The sequence below is a fragment of the Rhododendron vialii genome, chromosome 9a (genome assembly GCF_030253575.1).
Source record: "Rhododendron vialii isolate Sample 1 chromosome 9a, ASM3025357v1".
NCBI classification, from domain to species: domain Eukaryota; kingdom Viridiplantae; phylum Streptophyta; class Magnoliopsida; order Ericales; family Ericaceae; genus Rhododendron; species Rhododendron vialii.
The window spans coordinates 2,489,974-2,512,840 of record NC_080565.1 but is presented as its reverse complement, the minus strand read 5'-3'; the positions used below and the strand labels follow the sequence as shown (position 1 = coordinate 2,512,840).

The window sequence follows — 22,867 nt, the reverse complement described above, 5'->3', positions numbered from 1 at the left end:
TCTCCACTGATTATCCGAAAAATCTCCCTCAAAATTTAAACCACACAAACTATTAGATCTTCTAATTTTGAAATTTCAAAATCTTGTTATTCATAATTCGGCCCCCGAATCTATGAAATCCTAGCTCCGTCCCTGTTCACAGATAGTAACTATGGCTCAATCTATACAATGTACTGCATTAGCACACTACTTTGCCCTTCAACAGTGGCATTAGCCTTATTCAAAAAAAATAGTGGCATTAGACTTTTCAAAAAGCCAAATGGATTTCATAATTGATGAGGGTTGGTTGGTGGACAAGAAGCCGGCCAACAAAAGAAAAGGGGAAAAAAGGTAGGAAAAGACAGCATAATTAGTGAATGTAATCAACTCAAATGGTCTCAATTATCAAAACCATTCAATTTTTTAAACAGTTCTTGGAGTCTTTGTAACAGACCATCTTATTCGGTTATCGGTTAAGAGTTGGTCAATTCTTTTAATTTTTGTTCCTCCACATTCAGAGACATAAATCAATCAAACCTTTACTAATATCCGAATTAACTGATTTTTAATAGAAACCCTTGATCAAAATATTTTAAACAAATTAAATGGCTCCTATTGTTAGCGTGAAACTCGAAAATGAGCCTCACACAAGTTGTTGTACACTAAATGGTGCACCAATAGTTTAGCATCAATATCCATTGTTTCCCCCCCACCCCCCCCTAAAGAAGCATAAGCACAACAAAAGGTTGGAGCCCAATTGCACATTTCTGTCACCAGATTCGTTTAGCATCAAATCAAGCGATCAATGTATTAGAATTTCCATCAATAAACCCAATGTGAAAAATATATTACAAAAAGAAAATAAAGATGTTAGAACATATACAAGCATGGTTTTATTTGTGTTAAGGTTTTTTCCGGTGAGATGGCCAAATAGCCCTGAAGAGGCGAGGCTGGCCAGTCCTTTTCTACCCAAAACACTGTTTAGCCTAATGGCGCAACGAATCCTTTGCAAGCACACCGGACACTTGATTGGTTGATCCATGAAAAGGACTAGGAAAAAAACGATCGGATGATGGAGAAGAGAAATATTGTGGGATGAGTCGGATGACAGTACACCGTTCCCCAATAATTACGCATTTACCTGCAAGCATAAAACAAGAAAAGTATTTATAGGAATAATAACCACGAAAAAATCAGAATAATAAACAGGGAAAAAGTCTCTGTCAAGGCCAGCATAATTGTTCTAGAATGGTTCTTTCAGAATACCAAAAGGTTGCGCACACTAGTGTCATACTATCGTCGCCAGCCTTTCATATGCTACGTTCGTTTGGTAGGGGAAGAAGTTCTTCGTTTGGTTCCCCCTTTCATTTTCCTTTCTCATCGCAACTCCCTTTGATGTGAAGAACACATCATAAAGAGAATATACTAGCTTATGCCGAAACTATGCCTGAATGCATTTCCAGGTTGCACATGGGTGTAAAATTTGAATAAGAAACCACGGACCAAAATGAACAACATTTCAGAAAAATAAGAATCACGGTTCAAACGCCCAACTTGTACAGGGGCAAAAGGATATGGGCAGCACTACCATATGCTCTCGAAGATTCCAGTATGGAATTCAAGCCATGGCCTTTTTCTTCTCCTCTTCGTCGAGCTGTTGCAGGTCTGCCAGCCTTTCAGCCGCCCCTTACCACTGCACCATCTTATGCTCTATCATTTGAAGAACTATCTTCATAATCGCCTCCTGTGACTGTGCTTTCTGTTTCTTCGCTTCGACCTGTTCAAGTCAAAACCCAGTTCAAAGGAAAAGCATTACATTTGATGTATACACAGATTCCGTGGTCATCACATTTAGCAAATTAAGATTGAGAGAGTGCAGTACTGGCCAAAAGAAATTAACTAGTACCTGTTAGACAACCATCCCATAAAAGGAAGTCGCTAAATGAACTAAAGCCTCGACATCTTTTAATTTGCTTAATGAGTCTGTCATCAAGTAGCCAACGGCAAAATGAAGTACTAGGCTCCATTATTTTGTCGATGTGACCATATTGACACCAATAACCAAACCTGTTACCAGGAAATTCTAACACCCCATCGAATTGCATTTTGGTACACATTTTCTGAAACATGGTACACTAACGTCTAAAACAATAGATTACAAAGAGTAAATTTTACTTTAGTTTCCTAAAATATTTTCTGTATGAAAAATTTGCAAGAGTAAATTTTACTTTTGTTATCAAAAGAAGCCAATCTCTAGCGTATCACAATCTTGGCACCTGGCATACCACGTTCCCGTTCCTCGTACTGGTACGAACCAACGTCCTAGGTATTATAGGACCACACTTTCAGAGAAGCAATCTGTTCACGAATCTGTTCACGCAATCTGTTCAGGAAAAAAACAAAACTTCATCAAAAAGTCCATCAATGAGTAATTGACGTTGGCTACCAGACAGAAAATATACAGATGGAAAATAATGAAATCAATTTCAATGATTGAAACAGTATTCTTGTCAAACAACCAAACCAAACCGAGCCTTATGTCTCAATCACTTGGGGTCCGCTACATGAATCATTTTCCTCCATTGAGCTCTGTCAAGGGTAACTTGTCCACACAAACCTACTATACTCATATCATTGCGCCCCACAACATCTAATGTCAATTTAGGTCTACCCCTCCCCGTAACATTGCTACCCAAAGCTATCATATCTGCTCTCTTAACTACTGCATCTCCTGGTCTACGATAGATATGCCCAAACCATCTTAGCCTATTTCCCCTCAACTTCTCTTTTATAGGTGCTACACTTACCATCTCACGAACCGTTTCATTTCTAATTCTGTCTCGTCTAGTCTTACCATACATCCACCTCAACATTCTCATTTCCACTACACTCATCTTGTTCACATGTTGTTTCTTAATAGGCCAACATTCTGTCCGGTAAAGCATCACTGGTCTAATGGCAGTTCCATAGAATTTTCCCTTCAATTTTATGGGTATCCTCTTATCACACAATACACCAGTAGTGCTCCTCCACTTGAGCTACCCCACTTGGATCCTATGGGTCACATCATCGGCAATCTCTCCATCTCTACTAATAATTGAGCCTAAGTACCTAAAATGAACACTCTTAGGTATCTACTGGTCTTGGATCATCACTCTTTCTTCCTGCGCACTGCTGGTACCACTAAACTTGCAGATGATCTCTACTTCTTGTTGCTCTTGCCTCTCTATCTAGCCTTCTCTAAAAAATTCAGAACGCTAAAATTGAACTAGGATGGCCCACTTTTAGCTACTGGGCCTAAAAATACATATGAGAAATCAAAACATAAAACAAAACACGCTTCAAGTGTCGGGACGGGCCCGACCACTGTCCATAACAATCTTCCAGTGGGCTCAGCATCAACTTACTCAAGGGCCCAGCGGACGCCCGTGACTCCCGGCCGGAAGGAGCAAGCAAATTCTGACTTTTTCATTTTTTTTAATCACTATTCGAGCCTCCAATCTCTTGGCAACACTCTAAGAGCCTTTCGGAAACTCCATTTCGCATCGATCAGTCCACAGAACCTGTAAACCCGTGACACACATTAAACTCACCAAGTTATTAAATAAAAGAACCGAACAAAAGTAAATTGGAGAACTTAAATGAGTATTATCAACTAAGCAATCAAATGGCCTCTAGATGAAACAGAGACAAAATGATCCTAACCAAATTCAGACTTGCTCTTTCCAAATGATTTCGAAAGAGCTATGGCTACATGAAGTCTAAAAAGACACCAATTGATTGATCAAGCACTTCATGCCTACAGACTCAAGCTTATCAATTTCTGGTATATATGCAGTCGATCAGCAGGCAAACATTCTAAAAAAAAATTGAACAGAGACAGAGAACTCTAGGCTAAAGCAAATAAATGTGCAGAAAAGTGTTCACAAAATATTTATGAGCGACGAAGATCTATGAGAAGTTGAGAACCCATGTCTTACCATAAGTTTGTCAGACAGGCTTAGCATATCGCCCCGTCTCGAAGACTCGGGAATCAAAACACCTAGAATTGCTGAAAAGAGGGGGTGAAAAAAAAAATTGAAATAAGTATCATAGCTAATTTGTTCACCAATCTTACAAAACTATGCAAAGAGGTACTAGTGCATTTTTATTTGATTCTCAGGTGCATCATTAACTGGACCTTGAGCATTTTCAGCTTGTATTTACACTGAGTGCTCAGCGAACTCAAGAACAGGTTACTAAAACTGTTTCACTCCCAAGATTTAAATACATAAAGGAGCTAATTAGTTAAGAACTACTTTCTTCAACGCATCACAACCCCCATTTTTATATTGTTGCAGAGGTCTCCAAATGTTGACTGTATTGAATGTAATTAGGAAGATACTCAATTTGGTAGAATCAATTAGGGATTTGATTAGGTAGAATCAATTAGGGATCAGTACCTAATCAATTAGGGATCAGTTAGGGATTTGATTTGATTTTATTTTCTTTCCTTATTTTTCCTTGTATTCGGTCTATATATTGTACCTCATTGTGAGAAGAATAAATATCAATCAAAGTATTTCGACATGGTATCAAAGCAGGTTCCAAGAACCTGATTTCTTCTTTCTCTTCTTTTCTTGGTCTCTCGACCAAGTATCGTCTTTATCTTCTTTTTTCAGAGCCAGGGAGCCTGTCTTTATTCTCTCTCGAACGATCTTTGTTTCTCAGAACTATCTGAGAAATCCATCTTGTCCGACGAAGTACTCTCAGTTCTCAGCAATACTGAGACTGCCTTCTTCGGCCTTCTACAGACTCCGCCGCCCACTCAGTCGGACTTCGGCAACCTTGCTTGAACCCCAATCAGCAACGTCAGACCCTCATCTAAACCATATCAATTCCGGGTATCTCTGTTGCATCCCTACCAGATCTGGTAATATTTGGTTTATTCCTATTTTTTGGTTTGCTCTCGTATTATGGGTGATAAGGATAAGAAAACCGAAACATCTGGCTCTAAGGACACTGTTAGGGATCCATTTCATCGTCGTTCTCTCACCTCAATTAAATTAAATGGGGCCAATTATTTGCCATGGTCACGTGTTGTGACTGTTTCTTTGCGAGCAAGTGGTGAGACTTCCTATATCACTGATGCCCCATCTGAAGATTCTGTTTGGATTCAAAATGATTCATATATTATGACTTTGCTTTGGAATAGTCTTGAACCTGATATTTTTAACAATGTTGCATGCCTTGACACATCCAAAGAAGTATGGGATACTTTACATGAGTTATATTCATCAGAACAGAATCTCTCTCGTATTTATCAGATTTATCAGAATATTTTCTCTTTCCAACAAGGAGATCGATCGGTTGATGAGTACTTTTCCACCTTAAAAGGGATGTGGGATGAGTTAAATGTTTATCAACCTTTAACCACAGATTTAAAGGTTCAGCAGAAATACAGAGATGAATTTCGAGTTACCAAATTCTTGTCCGGGCTGAATACAGAACTTGCTCCTCTCAGTCCCCAAATTCTTTCCGGCAAGGAAGTTCCTACTGTTGGTGAGACTTTTGCTCGTGTTCGAAGGGCTGCTCCTCAGTCTTCTGTTTTAGAGCATCCAACTCCATCTGCTTTAGCTGCTCCTGCTACTGGTCTTATTCCATCTTCTGGGAATTTTAGCCACTCTAATCCTCCCCACAGTCGTAGTGGTTCTTATGAACGTGGTGGTCGACGTGGCGGCTATGGGGGGCGTGGTGGCCGTGGCACCAAGAAGTGTACACATTGCAATGCAACCAATCACACTGTTGAGTTCTGTTGGAAGCTTCATGGCAAGCCGGCTTGGGCTAATCAGGCTACATTTGAAGGGGAGCCATCTGGGTTGGCTCCTCCAGATCAGATTACTATCTCTAGGTCTGAGTATGATTCCATGTTTCACAAGGCTAATGCATCTTCGACTTCCATTGCGACTCATGTCTCATCAGGTAATACTTGCCTTCACTCATCTTCTCGTATTGGCAGTGCTCCATGGATTCTCGATTCTGGCGCATCTGATCATATGACAGGTGATTTGTCTCTTCTTATTGATATCGTTACACCTTCCATTCCTTCTTATGTTACTATTGCGGATGGTACTAAAATTCGTGTACATGGCTTTGGTACTTATCGTGCCTCTGGCCTTATTTTTACTTCTGTCTTATACTTACCACAATTTCCTTTTAATCTACTTTCCATTCATAAACTTTCTCAAACTCACAATTGTTCTGTACTCTTCTATCCCTCTCATTGTGAATTTCAGGATCTCAAGACGCAAAGGATGATTGGTGGGGGGTATGAGAAGAATGGTCTGTACTACCTTCAGCCGTCCAATCCTTCCAAGTTATCTGCCTTCCACTCCATTACCACACCTTACCAGTGGCATTGTCGTCTTGGACACCCATCTTCTGCCAATCTTCGCAAGACAGTCCCTGATTTACCTAGTTTTTCTCCTTTTAATTGTGACACTTGTGAACTCAGTAAACATCGTAGGGTTTCTTTTCCTTTACGAGTTGAGTCACCTAGTTTAGAACCGTTTGCTTTAGTTCATTCGGATATTTGGGGACCATCTCGTACCACAAGTTTGTGGTGCTCGCTATTTTGTTACGTTTATTGATGATTTTTCTCGTTTAACTTGGGTATATCTTCTCAAAGATCGGTCTCAATTATTTTTTGTGTTCTCTAATTTTTATGTTGAAATTGTCACTCAATTTAATGCCAGATTACGTATTTTGCGGACTGATAATGCCCAAGAATATATTTCTCATCAATTTACGCATTTTACTGAAACTCATGGCATTATTCATCCAACTACTTGTATAACCACCCCTCAACAAAATGGGGTTGCTGAGCGGAAAAATGGACCGATTTTAGCAGTTGCCCGAGCTCTTAGGATTCACATGCATGTTCCAAAACACTTTTGGGGGTATGCAGTTCTTACAGCTAATTATCTTATAAACAGAATGCCATCTCGGGCTTTGAACGGCAAAACTCCTTACCAGATTCTCTTTCCTGACAAGGATCTTTTTTCTCTTCCCCCAAAACTTTTTGGTTGTGTTTCATTCGTACATAATTTCTCTCCAGGTCGTGATAAGCTTGATTCTTGTTCTTATAAATGTATATTTCTTGGTTACTCTCGAACACAGAAAGGATACAGGTGTTATAGTCCCTTACTACGTAAGCACTTTGTAAGTGCTGACGTGACATTCTTTGAGACCGTCCCATATTATTCCCCAGCAGGTGCACGGTTACAGCCACCCATGTTGGCTGATCTTGGTCTGTCACCTTGTCTTCCCGAGATTGCTCATCGACCACCCATTACACCGGTCCGTCCTCCCGAGACTGCTTCTCGACCACCCATAAAACAGGTCTATGTTCGTCGCTCGTCCGCCGCCGCACCACCCATTGCTCCTGCAGACCCAACTTCTTTACCCACATCATCTCCTTCACCGTCTGAGGATCCGGATCTTGACTTGCCTATTGCCGTTTGTAAGGGTACGCGTTCTTGCACTTTCCATCATATTTCTCAGTTTGTGTCCTATGATCGTTTATCTCCATCTTTTCGCGCTTTTTCTGTATCTCTATCTTCTGTTGTTGTTCCTAAGTCTTATTTGGAGGCTCTTTCTCATCCTGGATGGCGCTCCGCTATGGAAGAAGAGATGCATGCCTTGTCCATAAATCATACTTGGACCCTTGTTTCCAAGCCTATTGGAGCACATATTGTTGGTTGTCGTTGGGTGTTTACTGTCAAACAAAATCCTGATGGTACTCTTGATCGACTGAAAGCTCGTCTTGTGGCCAAAGGTTTCACCCAAACCTATGGACTTGATTATACTGAGACTTTTTCTTCAGTGGCCAAACTTAATTCTGTACGGATTGTTATCTCTCTTGCGGCAAATCTTGATTGGCCTCTCCACCAGCTTGATGTTAAGAATGCCTTTCTACATGGGGATCTGTCTGAGACTATCTATATGGCACAACCACCCGGTTTTGAGTCCAAGGGGGAGTGTGTGTGTCATCTCCACAAATCTATATATGGCCTCAAACAGTCTCCGCGGGCTTGGTTCGATAAGTTCAGTAATACTATTATTTCTCATGGTATGACTCGGAGTCAGGCTGATCATTCCGTGTTCTTTAAAAAGACCACTCGTGGTATTTTGATTCTTGTGGTCTATGTGGATGATATCGTCATCACTGGTAGTGATAGCATTGGGATTCAAACACTAATTCGCCATCTTGGTTCTAGCTTTCTTACCAAAGATCTAGGCAAGCTTCGATATTTCCTTGGCATTGAGGTGGCTCGTTCCAAAGCGGGTATCAGTTTATCACAAAGGAAGTACACTCTTGATCTCTTGAAAGATACAGGTTATATTGGGTCTAAACCTGTAGCTACTCCCATGGAGACTAATCTTAAGTTAATACCTGAAGATGGTGAGCTGATTGACAACCCTGAGATGTATCGGAGACTTGTGGGAAAACTTATTTATCTAACTATTACTCGACCCGATATCTCCTATGCAGTTAGAGTTGTCAGTCAATTTATGACTCGTCCTCGAGTTCCTCATATGGAGGCAGTTGTTCGTATCTTGAAGTATCTAAAAAATGCTCCCGGACGTGGACTTCTCTACAAATCATCTGGACATCTTCGTATTGAAGGATATACAGATGCTGACTGGGCAGGATCTCCTGCTGATCGTCGTTCTACTACTGGCTATTGCACCTTTATAGGAGGCAATCTTGTGACATGGAGAAGTAAGAAACAGTCAGTTGTAGCACGATCTAGTGCTGAGGCAGAGTATAGAGCAATGGCTCATACCGCTGGTGAGTTGACTTGGTTGCGCACACTTCTACAAGAGTTTGGGATCCTGGTACATGGTCCTACTCCTCTATATTGTGATAATCAAGCTGCTATCCACATTGCTAATAATCCAGTATTCCATGAGAGGACCAAACACATTGAAGTTGATTGTCATTTCATTCAGTCAAAGGTGGAATCTAAAGATATTAGCACTCCTTTTGTTCCTTCAGGTTCTCAACTGGCTGATATTTTCACCAAGGCACTTCCCAAGACTTCCATTGATACTATTTGTCACAAGCTGGGAGTACACGATGTTTATGCTCCAGCTTGAGGGGGAGTGTTGACTGTATTTAATGTATTGAATGTAATTAGGAAGATACTCAATTTGGTAGAATCAATTAGGGATTTGATTAGGTAGAATCAATTAGGGATCAGTAATCAATTAGGGATCAGTACCTAATCAATTAGGGATCAGTTAGGGATTTTATTTTATTTGATTTTATTTTCTTTCCTTATTTTACCTTGTATTCGGTCTATATATTGTACCTCATTGTGAGAAGAATAAATATCAATCAAAGTATTTCGACATTCCTAATAGGTAAGACCGAGAGAACAGACACACTTAGTGACATCAGAAGAGTAAGCAGTCTGAAAAAAAGCAAACAAAATGAAGATGCAGAAAGTGAGAAAATACGTGATTGGCAGGCGACTAATCTGAATCCGACTCCGAATCCTATGAATCTGAAAGCCCAATAATCACAAAAGAATTAGGTCAGATAACATTTTCCATGGATTATTTCACGCACACGCTGAGCTAGACACACACATAGACACAAGACCCATGTGAGTAATCCTGGAGAGAGAGTCAATGAAACATGCAATTTGAAGAATAAGTTACTTACTCAAATGTCTGGAATATGAGCAATCTTGCGCCAATCTTCGCCAATTCCCTTTTTGCATGTTTTAGCAAGAAATGGACACCACCATATTTCCAAAGATTGAAGAGATGAAAGGTTACCAATCCACTCCGGCAGAGATTCCAACCCACTGAAATAATTAATTCCCAAATGTCTCAAGGCAGGGAGATGCTCACGTTGATCAGGGAGAGACTTGACCTCTGGCCATCCAAATAAATCAAGAGACTCCAGGGAGGTGAAATGGCTCCATGGTAGTGATGCAACACTTGTTGAGGGCAAGAGGAAATGTCTAAACTTCTTTCCAAATAAATATAGAGACTCCAGGAAGGTGAAATGGCTCCATGGCGGTGATACAACTCTTGTTGAGGGCCGGAGGAAATATCTAAACTTCCTTCCAAATAAATATAGAGACTCCAGGAAGGTGAAATGGCTCAATGGTGGTGATGCAGCGCTCGTGGAGGGCCAGGGGAGAGATCTATACTCGTCTCCAAAATCGCCTATAACCAATCCTTGAAGGCTGGTGGTGCAAAACAGCCCCTCCTCCCAACAACTCCCCCAATTTGGACAGAATATAATACCCAGCTCCTTGAGAGGCTGCGTAGTGAATCCGGATTGGGTGTCTTCAACTTTGGACAATCAAGTAGTTGTATATATGTAAGGGTCGATTGTAGAAGCCCTTCTGGCAAACACGTCAACTCCGCGCACTCAAAAATTGAAAGTTGTTGAAGGGACGTCGGGCCCTTGAACGCTGCTTTTGTTGCATCAAGTGGACCCATCAGGTTATATCAATGATATATACACATTTCTAACTTCTCAAAAAATTCTTTAGACAACACAAATCTCCTACCATATATTTGACACAATTTCTTTTGGAACTAAATTTTATGGTGTGCAACCAAATAATGCAAAATAAATTTCATGCGATCACTTTACGGGTAAAATGTTTTGAATAAAAGCAATTTAATCGGAAAAATATTTTACCTCAAGACAAACGAAGCCTTAAGAGCAAAATTTTTGCACACCAAGGCCTGGTTCAAGAGATCCAACAATATATCTGAAACTGCTAGTATCCAGATTCAAAACAAAAGCGATATGGCTGTTCAAAAGGACCTCCAGGAATGCAAAGTAAGCAGCCGTGAGCTGCAAGAATGAAAGGAAAACTAGTTATCCAGAGCATCTATATAAACAACTGCCACTTTTGTGTATAACAAGAGAAGAACTACCAAATTACTGATGTATAAAATAACTCATTTGTTCAATTTGCCACTGCCAACTTCCTTAAACTAGTGAAAGGATTCGGCTCCGTTTTTGTGCAGACAGAAAACAAAATATTGGGTAGGCAAGCAGCACCATATCCATAACATGGTGATAATCAGGTTTTAGAGGCACCAGCAGAAAATATAATCTCTGTACAGTAAACTCAAAACTGTATGCTTCTATGATATGTAAACTTGAAGCGGGTCGGTAACGAGCTCCTGGCATTGATGTAAGGGTAGATTAACTGCTGAAACGTGTTTGAAAAGTAGTACCATTCAACTGAAGGCAGTAAGTGGAGTCAGTGGAGTGCCAAAATTTGCAGTAAATTACAATAAAAACATTATTGCCATCCTACCTCTATGAAATACAAATAGAAAATAGCCGTGCCATATAATGTAGGAAAAAGTGTGTGCATTGAACCTTGAGCAAAGGAAAAAATTACACGAGTACTTAGTATACCAAGCATTAATGTACCATCACCCTCATTAACCCGATTAGGTTATTGGAAGCATAATAATAGAACTTCAAAACAAAAGGTCTAACTTCAGCTGGTAAGGAAATAAAATGGAAAGAAGTAAAGCAAGTGTGTAAAAACACTAGTAGAAACACAAAGATAAAATCACTGTTTGATGGAAAGATTAGTTGCACTGACCAACGTCATCAATTAATCACTATTTGCTACAGTTTACTCTCTAAAAATTCCCTTTCATCCAGTTAACATGGCATGACCAGAGAAGTGGCATGTACAACGGGCTTATATGCATAAACCAAGAAGCAACAAGGCCATGTAGAAGAGGGAGGGAGGGATTTAAGAGAAATTATTTTCCATGTTTTATTTTAAGATCGCTTAAATAATTGCCTAAAGGGTGCCATTACATTACAATTTACAGGTAAAGCAGGATATAACCCATAACCATACGCACAGAAAAGCTCAATATGATAAACACATACAACCTGAACCCACAAAAAGAATCGAAGGCATTACAGGCCATCTGTATCTGTGTGGACACATGTCAGACAAGGATACGCTTGGCTACATTCCCGACACGTGTCCGACACGTGAAATTATGTGTCTGAATATGTAATTATTTTCCTGAGTCGGACACATTTTGGAGACACTCCGACACATACTTGACATGTATCGGAAGCTTTTTGGGTCGGTATGGAATTTTTAAAACTTGAAATGGAGTAACAATGTACTATTTGAGATATGAACCAAATTTAAAACCAGTATCAAATAACTTAAAAGGAAAACACAATCCACTATTCTCATTTTTTTTCATTGGACTTTCATCTTTACATTGGAAAATATAATTTTATAAATTATTGAATTTATGTATATAAACATATATATTTATTTATATATGTTTAACTTCCCAACATGTCCGTGTCCTAGATTTTGGAAAAATCACGTGTCCGTGTATCAGTGCCGTGTTGTGTCCCATATCCGTGCTTCTTAGAACACAACCACAAAAACTGACACCAAATAGCCACCAACTTCAACTTGTGAATTGGAAGCTCCATAGCATCAAAGGACAGCACACAACTTTCCTCAGATGCTTCACACAACAAAAGGACATGATCCGCCAACATATTAGGAAACACACAAATAAACCACGCAGACCCAACAACAAATCACCAACTAAACTAAATATGAACCAATGCACACGGAGCAGAGACAACAGGAGGAACCACATCTTCACATATGGAAATAAACAAAGCACTCCTTTGGCTCGTTAAACACACAAATCATCATGTCACTACCACTTCAAGTGCTCAGTGGTAAGGAAAGTTTTCCAGGATTGCAAGGCCAGCTTAAGAGGAGCTTTATAAAACAAAAATCTTTCTGAGTAAAAGTAGGCCCAGCTTGAGGTACTCTCTCCAACAATCTGATACTGAAGCATTACTATTGTTTTTTTCGATAAGTGGTCTGAAAACTTCAAAATCCCACAAAACTTCGAAAGATTAGTTGAGTAACATTTAACCAAATAGAATTTTACAATCATTTACAGTTGAGACTATATTTATAATTCAACGTAGCATAACTAGTCTGTGTCTCAAACAATCCCATGTATTACCTCTCTATCTCGTATCTAACCATCGCAATTAATCTGACAATCAGGCACAAACAATCCCATGGCATTACCTCTCTCTTAATTCAGTTCAGAAACCATCCTATCCAAAGCCATCGAAATTAATCTGACAATCAAGGTGACCCAGGTTTGCGTCCCCAATTCCGAGATGTGGGGGAGCACATTGATAAGGAGAGGTATCAACGACTTGTAGGTCGACTGATATACTTAGCTCACACCCGACCGGATGTTACTTATGCAGTGGGCGTTGTCAGTCAGTTTATGCATGACCCTCGTACTTCACATCTGGATCCTGTTTATCGTATCTTGAGGTATCTCAAATTAGCTCTAGGGAAAGGAATTTTGTTCTCCAATCATGGTCACCTACGGTTAGAGGTGATAGGTGCGTAAATGTGCCTATTTACGCCCCTTAGTTTACTCTTGTTATGTCTGTTTATTATATTATTTAGAGTTTGATATTCGTTTTCCTTGTTTCAGTTTCCGCGGAACTGTTGGATAACAATCGGAGCTAAATTGAGAATTTTACCGGCGCCAATCGAATTAATTAAGAAAAGAGATCAAGTTTATATTGGATATTTGAAGAAGAGAAGCACTCTATAAAATTCCTAAGCTACTAGAATTGGACCCACTTAATTACCTACGGTGGAGAACTCCCGGCTAATATAAAAAAGAAAGCAAGGATTTTGTTTAGGGATATCTGATCCCACGCAGAAACAGAGAACGGGGCAGCCATCACCACGCCTCGCGGATCACGGCCAAACCAGCAGCAGGAGCTTTGGGTTTTATTCATATGTTATTCATTCGAAAGCTTTTAGTTTGTTGTTAAATGGAGCTTTATTCTTGCCTGGTTATTTGTTCCAACTCCATGAGTGGCTAAACTTCTTGACTAGGGTAATGAGGAGGTCTCTCCAAATAGTGTAGTTGTTAGATCTCTAGGGTTCTATATTCAACTTGATTGTATGACTTGATCGATTCGTAACTTTTATGAAGTTTTATATTTTTCCAATATTCGAATGTGTTTGTATCCATGGTTTCAAGCACTGTCATATAATGGTTTTTAATATTTCAGGATAGGCTTTGAGATAGACTATACGGCGTGAGACGGATTGTGCCATTGTTAAATCCAATGAGACGATCTGTGCCGCGTTGAGATAGCCCATACGGAGTCCGAATCTTGAGTATCTTTTTGGAAATTATCGATAGGAATTGCTACCCTACGGTGATCTGGTTGAATGTTGAATATGAACCCTAGGTTTCGAAACAATTGCGTTACAGAGGGAGACTGAATCGGAAACCCTAGTCCCTTCTCTAATCAGTTTACAACTCTTTTAATCTGCTTACTAGTTTAGTTTTAGTTTAATCAAATCCAACTTCTCTTTACTTTCCGAATTAAATTAGAAATTAATTGAAACTACTGCAACTCAGCTTTTTACTCCCTGTGGACGATCCTGGACTTAACCGCTACTCTTCGGAATACTAGTTAATTCCTAGGTTTTATAAATTATATTTTTGGTACGAAAACGACAGACCAGAGGCATTTACAGATGCTGACTGGGCTGATTCTGTAGATGATAGACGCTCTATTTTTGGCTACTGTACTTTCCTCGGGGGTAATTTGGTTACTTGGCGAAGTAAGAAACAATCTGTGGTCGCCAGGTCTAGTGCAGAAGCTGAATACAAAGCTATGGCACATGGTGTTTGTGAGCTCTTGTGGCTCCAAACCTTATTACGTGATTTGAGAATTTATGATAATGGTCTTATGAAACTCTACTGTGATAATAACGCTGCCATTAACATTGCTCATAATCCTGTTCAGCATGACAGAACAAAGCATATAGAGATTGACAGACACTTCATCAAGGAGAAGCTGAATGAGGGTTTGATATGTATGCCGTTTGTGAGGTCTGAAGGTCAGTTAGCTGACATATTCACAAAAGAGCTTGGTAGCAAGAGTTTTCACTCTATTGTGTTCAAGTTGGGCTTAATAGATATCTTCGTACCAACTTGAGGGGGAGTGTTAGATTACGGGTGTATTTGTAATTAGTGTATTATTTGTTCTATTGAGTAACTAGTTTCATTCTCTAGGACCATAGTGCAATTAGGTTATTGTGTTGTATATATATTTCACGTTAATGAGAAAATAACTCAATTCCAGAGGGTTCCCATTCCACGTCTCTACAATTTCACATTTTGACTTCTGAGAGCTAAGACCTCAGTACTTCATAAGCATGGATGTCATTCCAGAAAAGAACTTAGAAGAACTAACTGAAGAAAATTTTTAAGTCCAGCACATTCAACAAAATCACTAATAAATCTTCTACTACCACAATTAGATAACGGGACTAGAACTTTGGGGCAAATACCATTGTAAACAAAACCACATCAAAAGGAAAGGAAGCTGTTGTAGAAAATTAATGACATACCTGCAAAAGAGGATCCATTGAAGAACTAAATTTCAAAAGGTTATCTTCCATGAAGATCAATAAGCCAAGAGTGTAATAGAAGGTTGTTCTGCAATGAGAACACTTGTAATTCTCTAAACAACTGTGCTCCTCCCCCTGAAAGCAAACTTTCCTCAATTAATTCCTCACAAGTCCCAAATTGCAGAAACATATAGGCTTATTGAAAGGAGTACAAAAGTCAAAATTACATTGTGAAGTGAAATTATGCACTGAACAGTATCCAACTTCAAAAGCAGCTTCCCAGTCATAAATCTATGCAAGGAATTTGGAAGTTCATAATAAATATTAGCCAAGGAACAAATCAAAGTCTACCAATAAATATGCAGCAATAAAATTAACCCAGTAGCCATTTCACTAAAGAGACCTAAAGTGTGATTGATAACTTCTTCACACTGCAAGTAGGAAAGTATGCATGAGCTTTAATCAAATAATCATTTAACCGGGAAAGAAAATAGAGATGGAACAGTCACCTCTGCAGAACACTTCAGATTTGTAGCAATCTTTCCAACAATAACATTCAGTATCAGCAGATGATCATGGGCTCCAAGAAGCTCAGATAACCGGACATATAACTGCTGCAAGCAAAGTGAGAAAAGAAAATGAACAGAGGTGTGTTTGAACTTTGAAACAATAGATTCTTGTTTCTTCTCCATACTTGCAAATGTGGAAATTCGAACACAGAATTCATTTTACCTAGGAAGAATGCATTGCCTGATCTCCTATGTAAGACTTTCTAAAATGATGGAAGAAGATCAGAACAGCCGATCAAGTCTTTGCTTGGTTACTTCACCATATCTCTGAAAAATGCAAAAAGCAACGATAAAACATACGGACTGGATGGAAGGAAATAGAAAGAGGACTTCAATCACAAGAAACAAATAAGTTTGACTCCGCAGCTAAGGAACAATAAGAATAAAATCCCCAAAAATAGATTTTCAGCTCTTTTGGGGGCAAGGAAACAATTCCTAAATCTAACTCAATCTGCAAATGAAGAGGGAAAATTAAACCAAAAAAATGTTAGCCAAACTTTTCTAACAAGGACACTTCACTTGAATATATGTGGATGAACCAGACACTAATATCAGATACCATTTACCATGACAGCGTAACATCTGCTCAATGACCATGCCAAGAAATGAAAACTTCGTCTCCACATCCGGTGTCCAACATTTCGTTTGTAGTATTTTCTTGATTTGTGTATTCTGCAAATGTAGTGCTTAGCACTTAATCTCCTTACCCATCTTGGGTTTCTCCTTTTGTATTGCGTTCAGGGGTATGCCCGTAGTTCCTGTTTTTGGTGAGTTTTTCAATGGAAATTTAAGTTACCAAAAAAAGAAGGAAAAACTAGCAGAGTAATAAGGCTGAAAGTACATACTAAGGATCATTTATCACAACAAGGTAAACTAAGATTATATGAAATTTATTGTATATCAAACTGTCAAGAGTAAGGAAAAGAAAGTGATCGGATGGTGTAGTAGGCTTTAGAGAAGGAACTGCTCTGCCAAAAAGTAGGCTTTAGTAGGACTAGTTGCAGTAGCTCATCAGTATAACATACTAGGCTTTAGTCGTTTCTTCAGAAGCCCTTTAGAAAAAAGTTAGATTGTCCAAACTCAGCCTTATCCATAGGATATGGAATCCCTACAACATGGATACATAGTACATGAATTAATGTCATCAGTATTAGTTTGATGAGATTACATTATTCTTGGGGGTCGTTTATCCCTCTACACGTCGAAAAACCGCCCTAAAGTAGGAAATATTCTCCAATAGATTCGGACCACCATGTGATAATGTGCTCAACTAATAGTGTTTTGAGATTTGTCCACTTTTCCTCATTTTCTCCTATGTTTTCAGTTATGCCTTCTTGATATTTGATGGACACCTAGGACCTATTGAAAATCAGTCCATTTCCTATGAGGGATCCAATGAAAAATTGCTTGAATGAAGCACTTCCCGGTATTTTTTTTTTTGCTGATTTCTCACGAGGACCCTTAAAATCATGTTCTGAACACATTGAATGGTTTGGATCGTAGAAATTTGATCGGGAAAAGGGAGGTCTGCATTTAACAAAATAAGGGATCCCTCACAGGATCCGTGGTGTGTGTGTGTGTGTCTATATATATATATATAAGGAGGGAGTCCGCATTTTAGCTAAAATGCAGACCTCCTCATTTCTCCCATTTCCCAATCGAATTTCGATGATCCGAGCCGCTCAATGTGTTCAGAACGTGATTTTAACGGTACCTTTGGGAAATCGGCAAAAAAAATGACCGGGAAGGGCTTCATTCGAGCAGTTTTTGTTTGAACCGTTCGATAAAAAACAAACAAAAACTGCTCGGATGAAGCCCTTCCCGATCATTTTTTTTTGCTGATTTCTCGCGGGAACCCTAAAAATCACGTTCTGAACACATTGAGCGGCTCGGATCATTGAAATTCGATCATGAAAGGGAGGTCCGCATTTTATTAAAATGAGGTGGTTCTCATAAGAGCGGGACTCTGTGTGTGTGTGTGTGTGTGTGTGTGTGTGTGTATATATATATTGATAAGGAATTATATTAGAAACATGATTGGGACATAAGGCTCGGTTTGGTGGTGGTGGTGGTGGTGAAGTAATTATATTAGAAACGTGGCATTAAGGGAATGCGGCCCGTATACAAAAAGGCCTTATACATCGCTCCTACTTGACAAAAAAAAGCTCGAAGCCTCTAACCAATCTAAAACTGATCAATAACGGGATTACAATCTCCCTTGTCCCAACTATACAAGCTACTAACCACAAAGCTTGTATAGTTGTCATATAAGTTGACATTCCATTGCAACATGGATTAGCCAAACCAACCAATTCACTCACAATTTGGATTGGGTAGATCTCAACAAAGTGTATCCTAAAGATTGAGACATAATTTTGGATTTTTTTATATCGAATTCCATTAGATATGTTCACATAAACACATCTTCTGATAAGATTCACCATCAAACAAACTAAAACCACAAAAGCACCGCTTCGGGCCCCTTGAAAATAATCCATAAAAGTAGGACTCTAATCGCCTAAGCATCTAAATTACCCAAAATAACCAACGAAGAGAGAGGAAGGAGGGAAATGCAGGAGGTGAAAGTAACGCGGGAGAACAGAGCCATGGAGGGGAAAACGAATAAAATAAGGGATGCCTCTACTACAGTGACTCGCTGGGGGTGGCGAGTCACTGTTAGCGATTTTTCAAATTGCCAAGTGAGAACATAGGTGCTAGAGCAAGGAAATGGGCTTTCGCCTTTTGGCTATGCAAAATAGATAAAATGGCCAAATGGCTAGCCTACTATAGATGTTCTTACATCTTCAAACTCATGACTCTCTCCTTGCTAACTCAGACAAAGCTAGTAGGTGAAAATGATGGGCCCGAACCTAGTGGCTAGTACAACTATAGAATTTCATATAGTCAACTGAGTGAAATAATAGAACCAAATTTCCAACCAAAAAGAACTCAACACAAGTACTTACAACCATGATCACAAGAAAACTCCAAAAGTAGCCCCAACCTGTAAGAATCCAATATATTAAGAACTTATACTTGGTTGAAGTTAAATATCATACATCTACTTGAAAATATCTAAATTTTAGTTAAATATTCAACCTCAACATCTTTAATCCAAAAAATTACAAATACCCAATATTATTCCATACAAGGTATTGGACAATGTAGAGGACCTAATCAGCGCGCACCAGTCACTAGTACTAGCATAAACAATGAACAGTAGAGCCACAATCATGCTCCACTGAATGAAACAAAACCAAAGAACACAATTTCAACCATCCGTGAAGTGATTATAAGAATGGAGACACTAATTTCCACATCCTCCCTTAACTGAAACTAGGCTGTCTTTGTAAATGAAATTCGGCTCACCAGAAATCTGCAAATCCCTAGCCTGTTTGGTAACCATGTGGTACAAGAGTGGGGCTCCTCTTCCTCTTCCTCTAGATCTTAAATCAAAAACCTGCACGTCGGTCCAGATTAGAAGCTCATTCTTATTCCAGAAACCCACTGTGATACATGTGTAGAGTGACTGTGGCAGTTCCACAGTGAATTCTTGAGACCACCTGTATGAGGAGAAGGATTCCCCAGCCTTAACCAGGCGGTTGAAGGCCTTCTTCATCACCCATACTTCAATGGTTGTGCGGTTTTTGTAGCAGAGAGAGAAATTTGCTGCAAGGGAGTCCCCTAGCAATGCCAAGTGACATTCTCTAAAGGACCAAAAGTGTGTGAATTCGGTGTACATCTCTGGCAGCAGTGTCAATAGGAAAAACTCCGTACAAATGTCAAACGAAAGAACTAGCTCCCCAAAAAACACCATAATTGGGGAGTGAGTGCCAATGAAAAACACAATCGTTGTGATTGTACATGCTGATTGCTTCATCCGAGACATATACATCTTGGACAATATCATCCACGTTGAGAACTCTCCAAGAACCAGAACCTAATTCGTAAACTTCAGCACAATTAATGAAAGCATTTCAGGTAACTTTCCCCCTGTGGAAACTTACAACTTTAACTACCTTGATACTTTTAGTTGTCAGCTCAAAACCAAGCCCAACCATGCAATAAGCCACCTTCCTATATGGTGGGGCATCAAAGTTGGATATGGGGAGAATGTTAAATTTCTTAGTTGCAGGGTTCTAGAGGGCAATAGTTGGTAGCCACTCGACATTAGGTCCAACTCGAGAACGAATAGCACTATTTGGCCGCCAGTATAAACAAAATATGCCGTTGCAGGGACCCAAAACTAAATCTGGTTTCCTGTCAAATCCAAAATTAAGATTCACAGGCTGGAAATAACGTGCGAAGCCACATTCTGTGAATATGTGGAAGGCATCATGCTCAACTATCAGACCGTCATGGCCAGTGTTCTTAAAGGCAGGCTCCTAGGCCGATTAGTCCCCGCCTAGGCGCTAGGCGGTGGTCCGATGCCTAGATTAGACAGCCGACTAGTCGGGCGCCTAGTCCCCACCTAGGCACTAGACAGTCGGCGCCTAGGTGCTAGCCTGCCCTTTTTTCGCCCGATTAGCGCCTAGCAATTTTTAGAACATAGCTTATGGCACTCATCACCTTAAGGATGAAGCGATAAGTAGTCATAGCTTTCTTATGAAACACCATTACATTCTCTCACACAAGACATGCCAAAGAAGCCTTTTTTCACCTCGACAAAGAAACCTTATAAGCTCCACAAAGAATGAACAGGTCGTCAGTAAAAGGCCAATCGAGACAGATTAACTATATAATGGCACTTTAGTTTCTGACCCCACATTCGCCTAGTTACATAACTAGGAACGATTGCTCTGACAAGGAATCAGAGTGTGGATCTGTGTTCAGACAGAGACAGCTCCGATGTAACCTGATGCTCCTCAAGCAAAGCATGAGTTTGACACAATCACAACAAATCTGAGTCTGACAAACCCAATAATCGTCTAGCTTCAGTTACACACGTGAGGTGAAAAACTCAATTACATCATAATTTACTCATACCTAGGCTAAAAAACAACAACAACAATTAATACTACTATTATTGTTGTTGTTAATAATTATAATAATCAAAGCGATGCCAATCACAAGAATTGAGTTAAATTTCACTTTAGGCAAAAATCAAAATCTCTCCGTACATTCTTTGAAATAATTAAGGATTTTTCAAAAAAATAAAAAACAAAGTAAGCAGCAGCATACCTCGTTAGCTCGGAACGACTTGGCCCGTAGATTTCTAGCCCTAACAACGAACTGCCTGAACAATCCACCGGCATATACCACAAATCAAATCCCAATAATTTGATACATATATATACATATACAAAAAAGTTTATATCTTTGCGTGCGGGTGTAAATATGTATACATACAGAGGCATGTATGTTTTGACGATTTTGGAATTGTCGTCGGGGGACTCAGAAGAATCCGTGAGATTGGAGATGACGTATCCAAGGAATCCGATGAGAACCATCATCACCACCGATAGAGGGATCAGCACCCAATCACTGATCGCCGCGTCCAATACCAAAACTTCCGCCATTGGATATATCAGAGCTTCCGACTTTCTCTCGAAAAAAATAATTAAATTTTAGGCTCCGTTCGGAACCTACGGAAGGAAAAGAAAAGAAAGGAAAATAAAAATAAATAAAAATAAAAGGAAAATAGATAAGAAAATTTATTATTCATCACACTCAAAATCTTTATTTTCTTCTCTCTTTTTCTCTGCAACCAAACAATAGGTGAGAAAAAATTTTAATTTTTCTTTCTTTTCTTTTCTTTTCTTTTCCCTGAGTTCTGACCTTAAGGATCTATTCTATTCTATTCAATTCAGCAAAAATCTGGAAAGGCAAGCCGTCATTGGTTTTGGAATTTTGAATTTTGAATTTTAATTATTATTATTTACTTAGAAAAATAATTTTGCTACTCTCTAAATGGCAAAATTTGGCCATCATTAATAGCAGCACTTTACAACGAAAAAGAATGAGGAAATAACCAGCATTTGGAAAGGACAAAATGTGAAAAACAAAAGGGAAATGCTCACGTCAATCACACTTCTTTCACATGCATGTGTGGTAATTTCACAATAAATGCTAAAAATCCGTTAGAAACCCACATGTACGCGAGAGAGATGTGGTTGAATTATGACAAATTAATATACCCCTAGTATCATCCCACCCACTTTCGAAACCTCCAATTTCCTTTTCTATATGGGTAGGAGATATTATGAAAAGAGAACCCCTTTTGTATCAATTATACATAGGGTTTTTACAGATTGGTTCTCCTTTTTTAGCTTTGGTTTCATCCCAATTTTGAATATATTTTACCCAATTTTTTTAAAATAGTTCTAAGTCATATTAATTTGGAAAAAAATAATTTTGGCTATAAGATTTGGGCTACGAGAACTGGTTATAAGAAATGACTGGTTATGAAAAATGACTATGTGAACTATTTAAATTGAAAAATACACAGTTTATATAGACTAAAATATAATTCACCCATATCGAGTAATTTGTGGGTACCTCTGCCCTACCTCTATCGGATATCGGATTTACCGACCCCACCCCTGCTCAATTTTTTCATTGAGAAAATATGTTTTAGAATCTAAAATAAGTGAGCACAAATAATAAAAGTTTATGAAATAACTATTATAATTTAATTAAAATCTATTATTGAAAGCAAAATGGAAGTAGTTACATGTGATATTTTAATTGTAAAAGTAAAAGTACAAGAATGAAAATAATTTTTTATGCAAAAAAATAATTTCGGACTGGGCGGGTACCGAAAGGAGTAACCCCAACCTGAACTCGACCCGATCTCATCAATTATTTCTGACCCGATCC

At 39.0% G+C, this 22,867-nt stretch overlaps 1 protein-coding gene and 1 long non-coding RNA gene across 4 annotated transcripts; both read right to left on the bottom strand.

Moving 5' to 3' along the window:
* Positions 1–761: 761 nt before the first annotated feature.
* Positions 762–2,238, bottom strand: LOC131301949 (uncharacterized). The gene is made up of 2 exons (XR_009191480.1): positions 1,886–2,238; positions 762–1,756 (listed from the first exon to the last, which is right to left on the bottom strand). It is a non-coding gene; the product is annotated as an uncharacterized LOC131301949 (long non-coding RNA).
* Positions 2,239–18,184: 15,946 nt separating this feature from the next.
* LOC131301947 (uncharacterized) lies at positions 18,185–21,624 on the bottom strand. Of its 3 annotated transcripts, none has more exons than XM_058328477.1 (4): positions 21,398–21,624; positions 21,230–21,284; positions 19,418–19,508; positions 18,185–19,052 (listed from the first exon to the last, which is right to left on the bottom strand). In XM_058328477.1, exons 1-4 carry the CDS (start codon positions 21,565–21,567, stop codon positions 18,919–18,921), a joined length of 450 nt encoding a protein of 149 aa, XP_058184460.1. In that variant the 5' UTR covers positions 21,568–21,624; the 3' UTR covers positions 18,185–18,918. The 3 variants fall into 3 exon arrangements, with proteins under 3 accessions (XP_058184460.1, XP_058184458.1, XP_058184459.1); XM_058328475.1 differs by having other exon boundaries at positions 19,418–19,988; positions 21,398–21,602; XM_058328476.1 differs by having other exon boundaries at positions 19,418–19,988; positions 21,230–21,269; positions 21,398–21,602.
* Between the last annotated feature and the right edge of the window lie 1,243 nt (positions 21,625–22,867).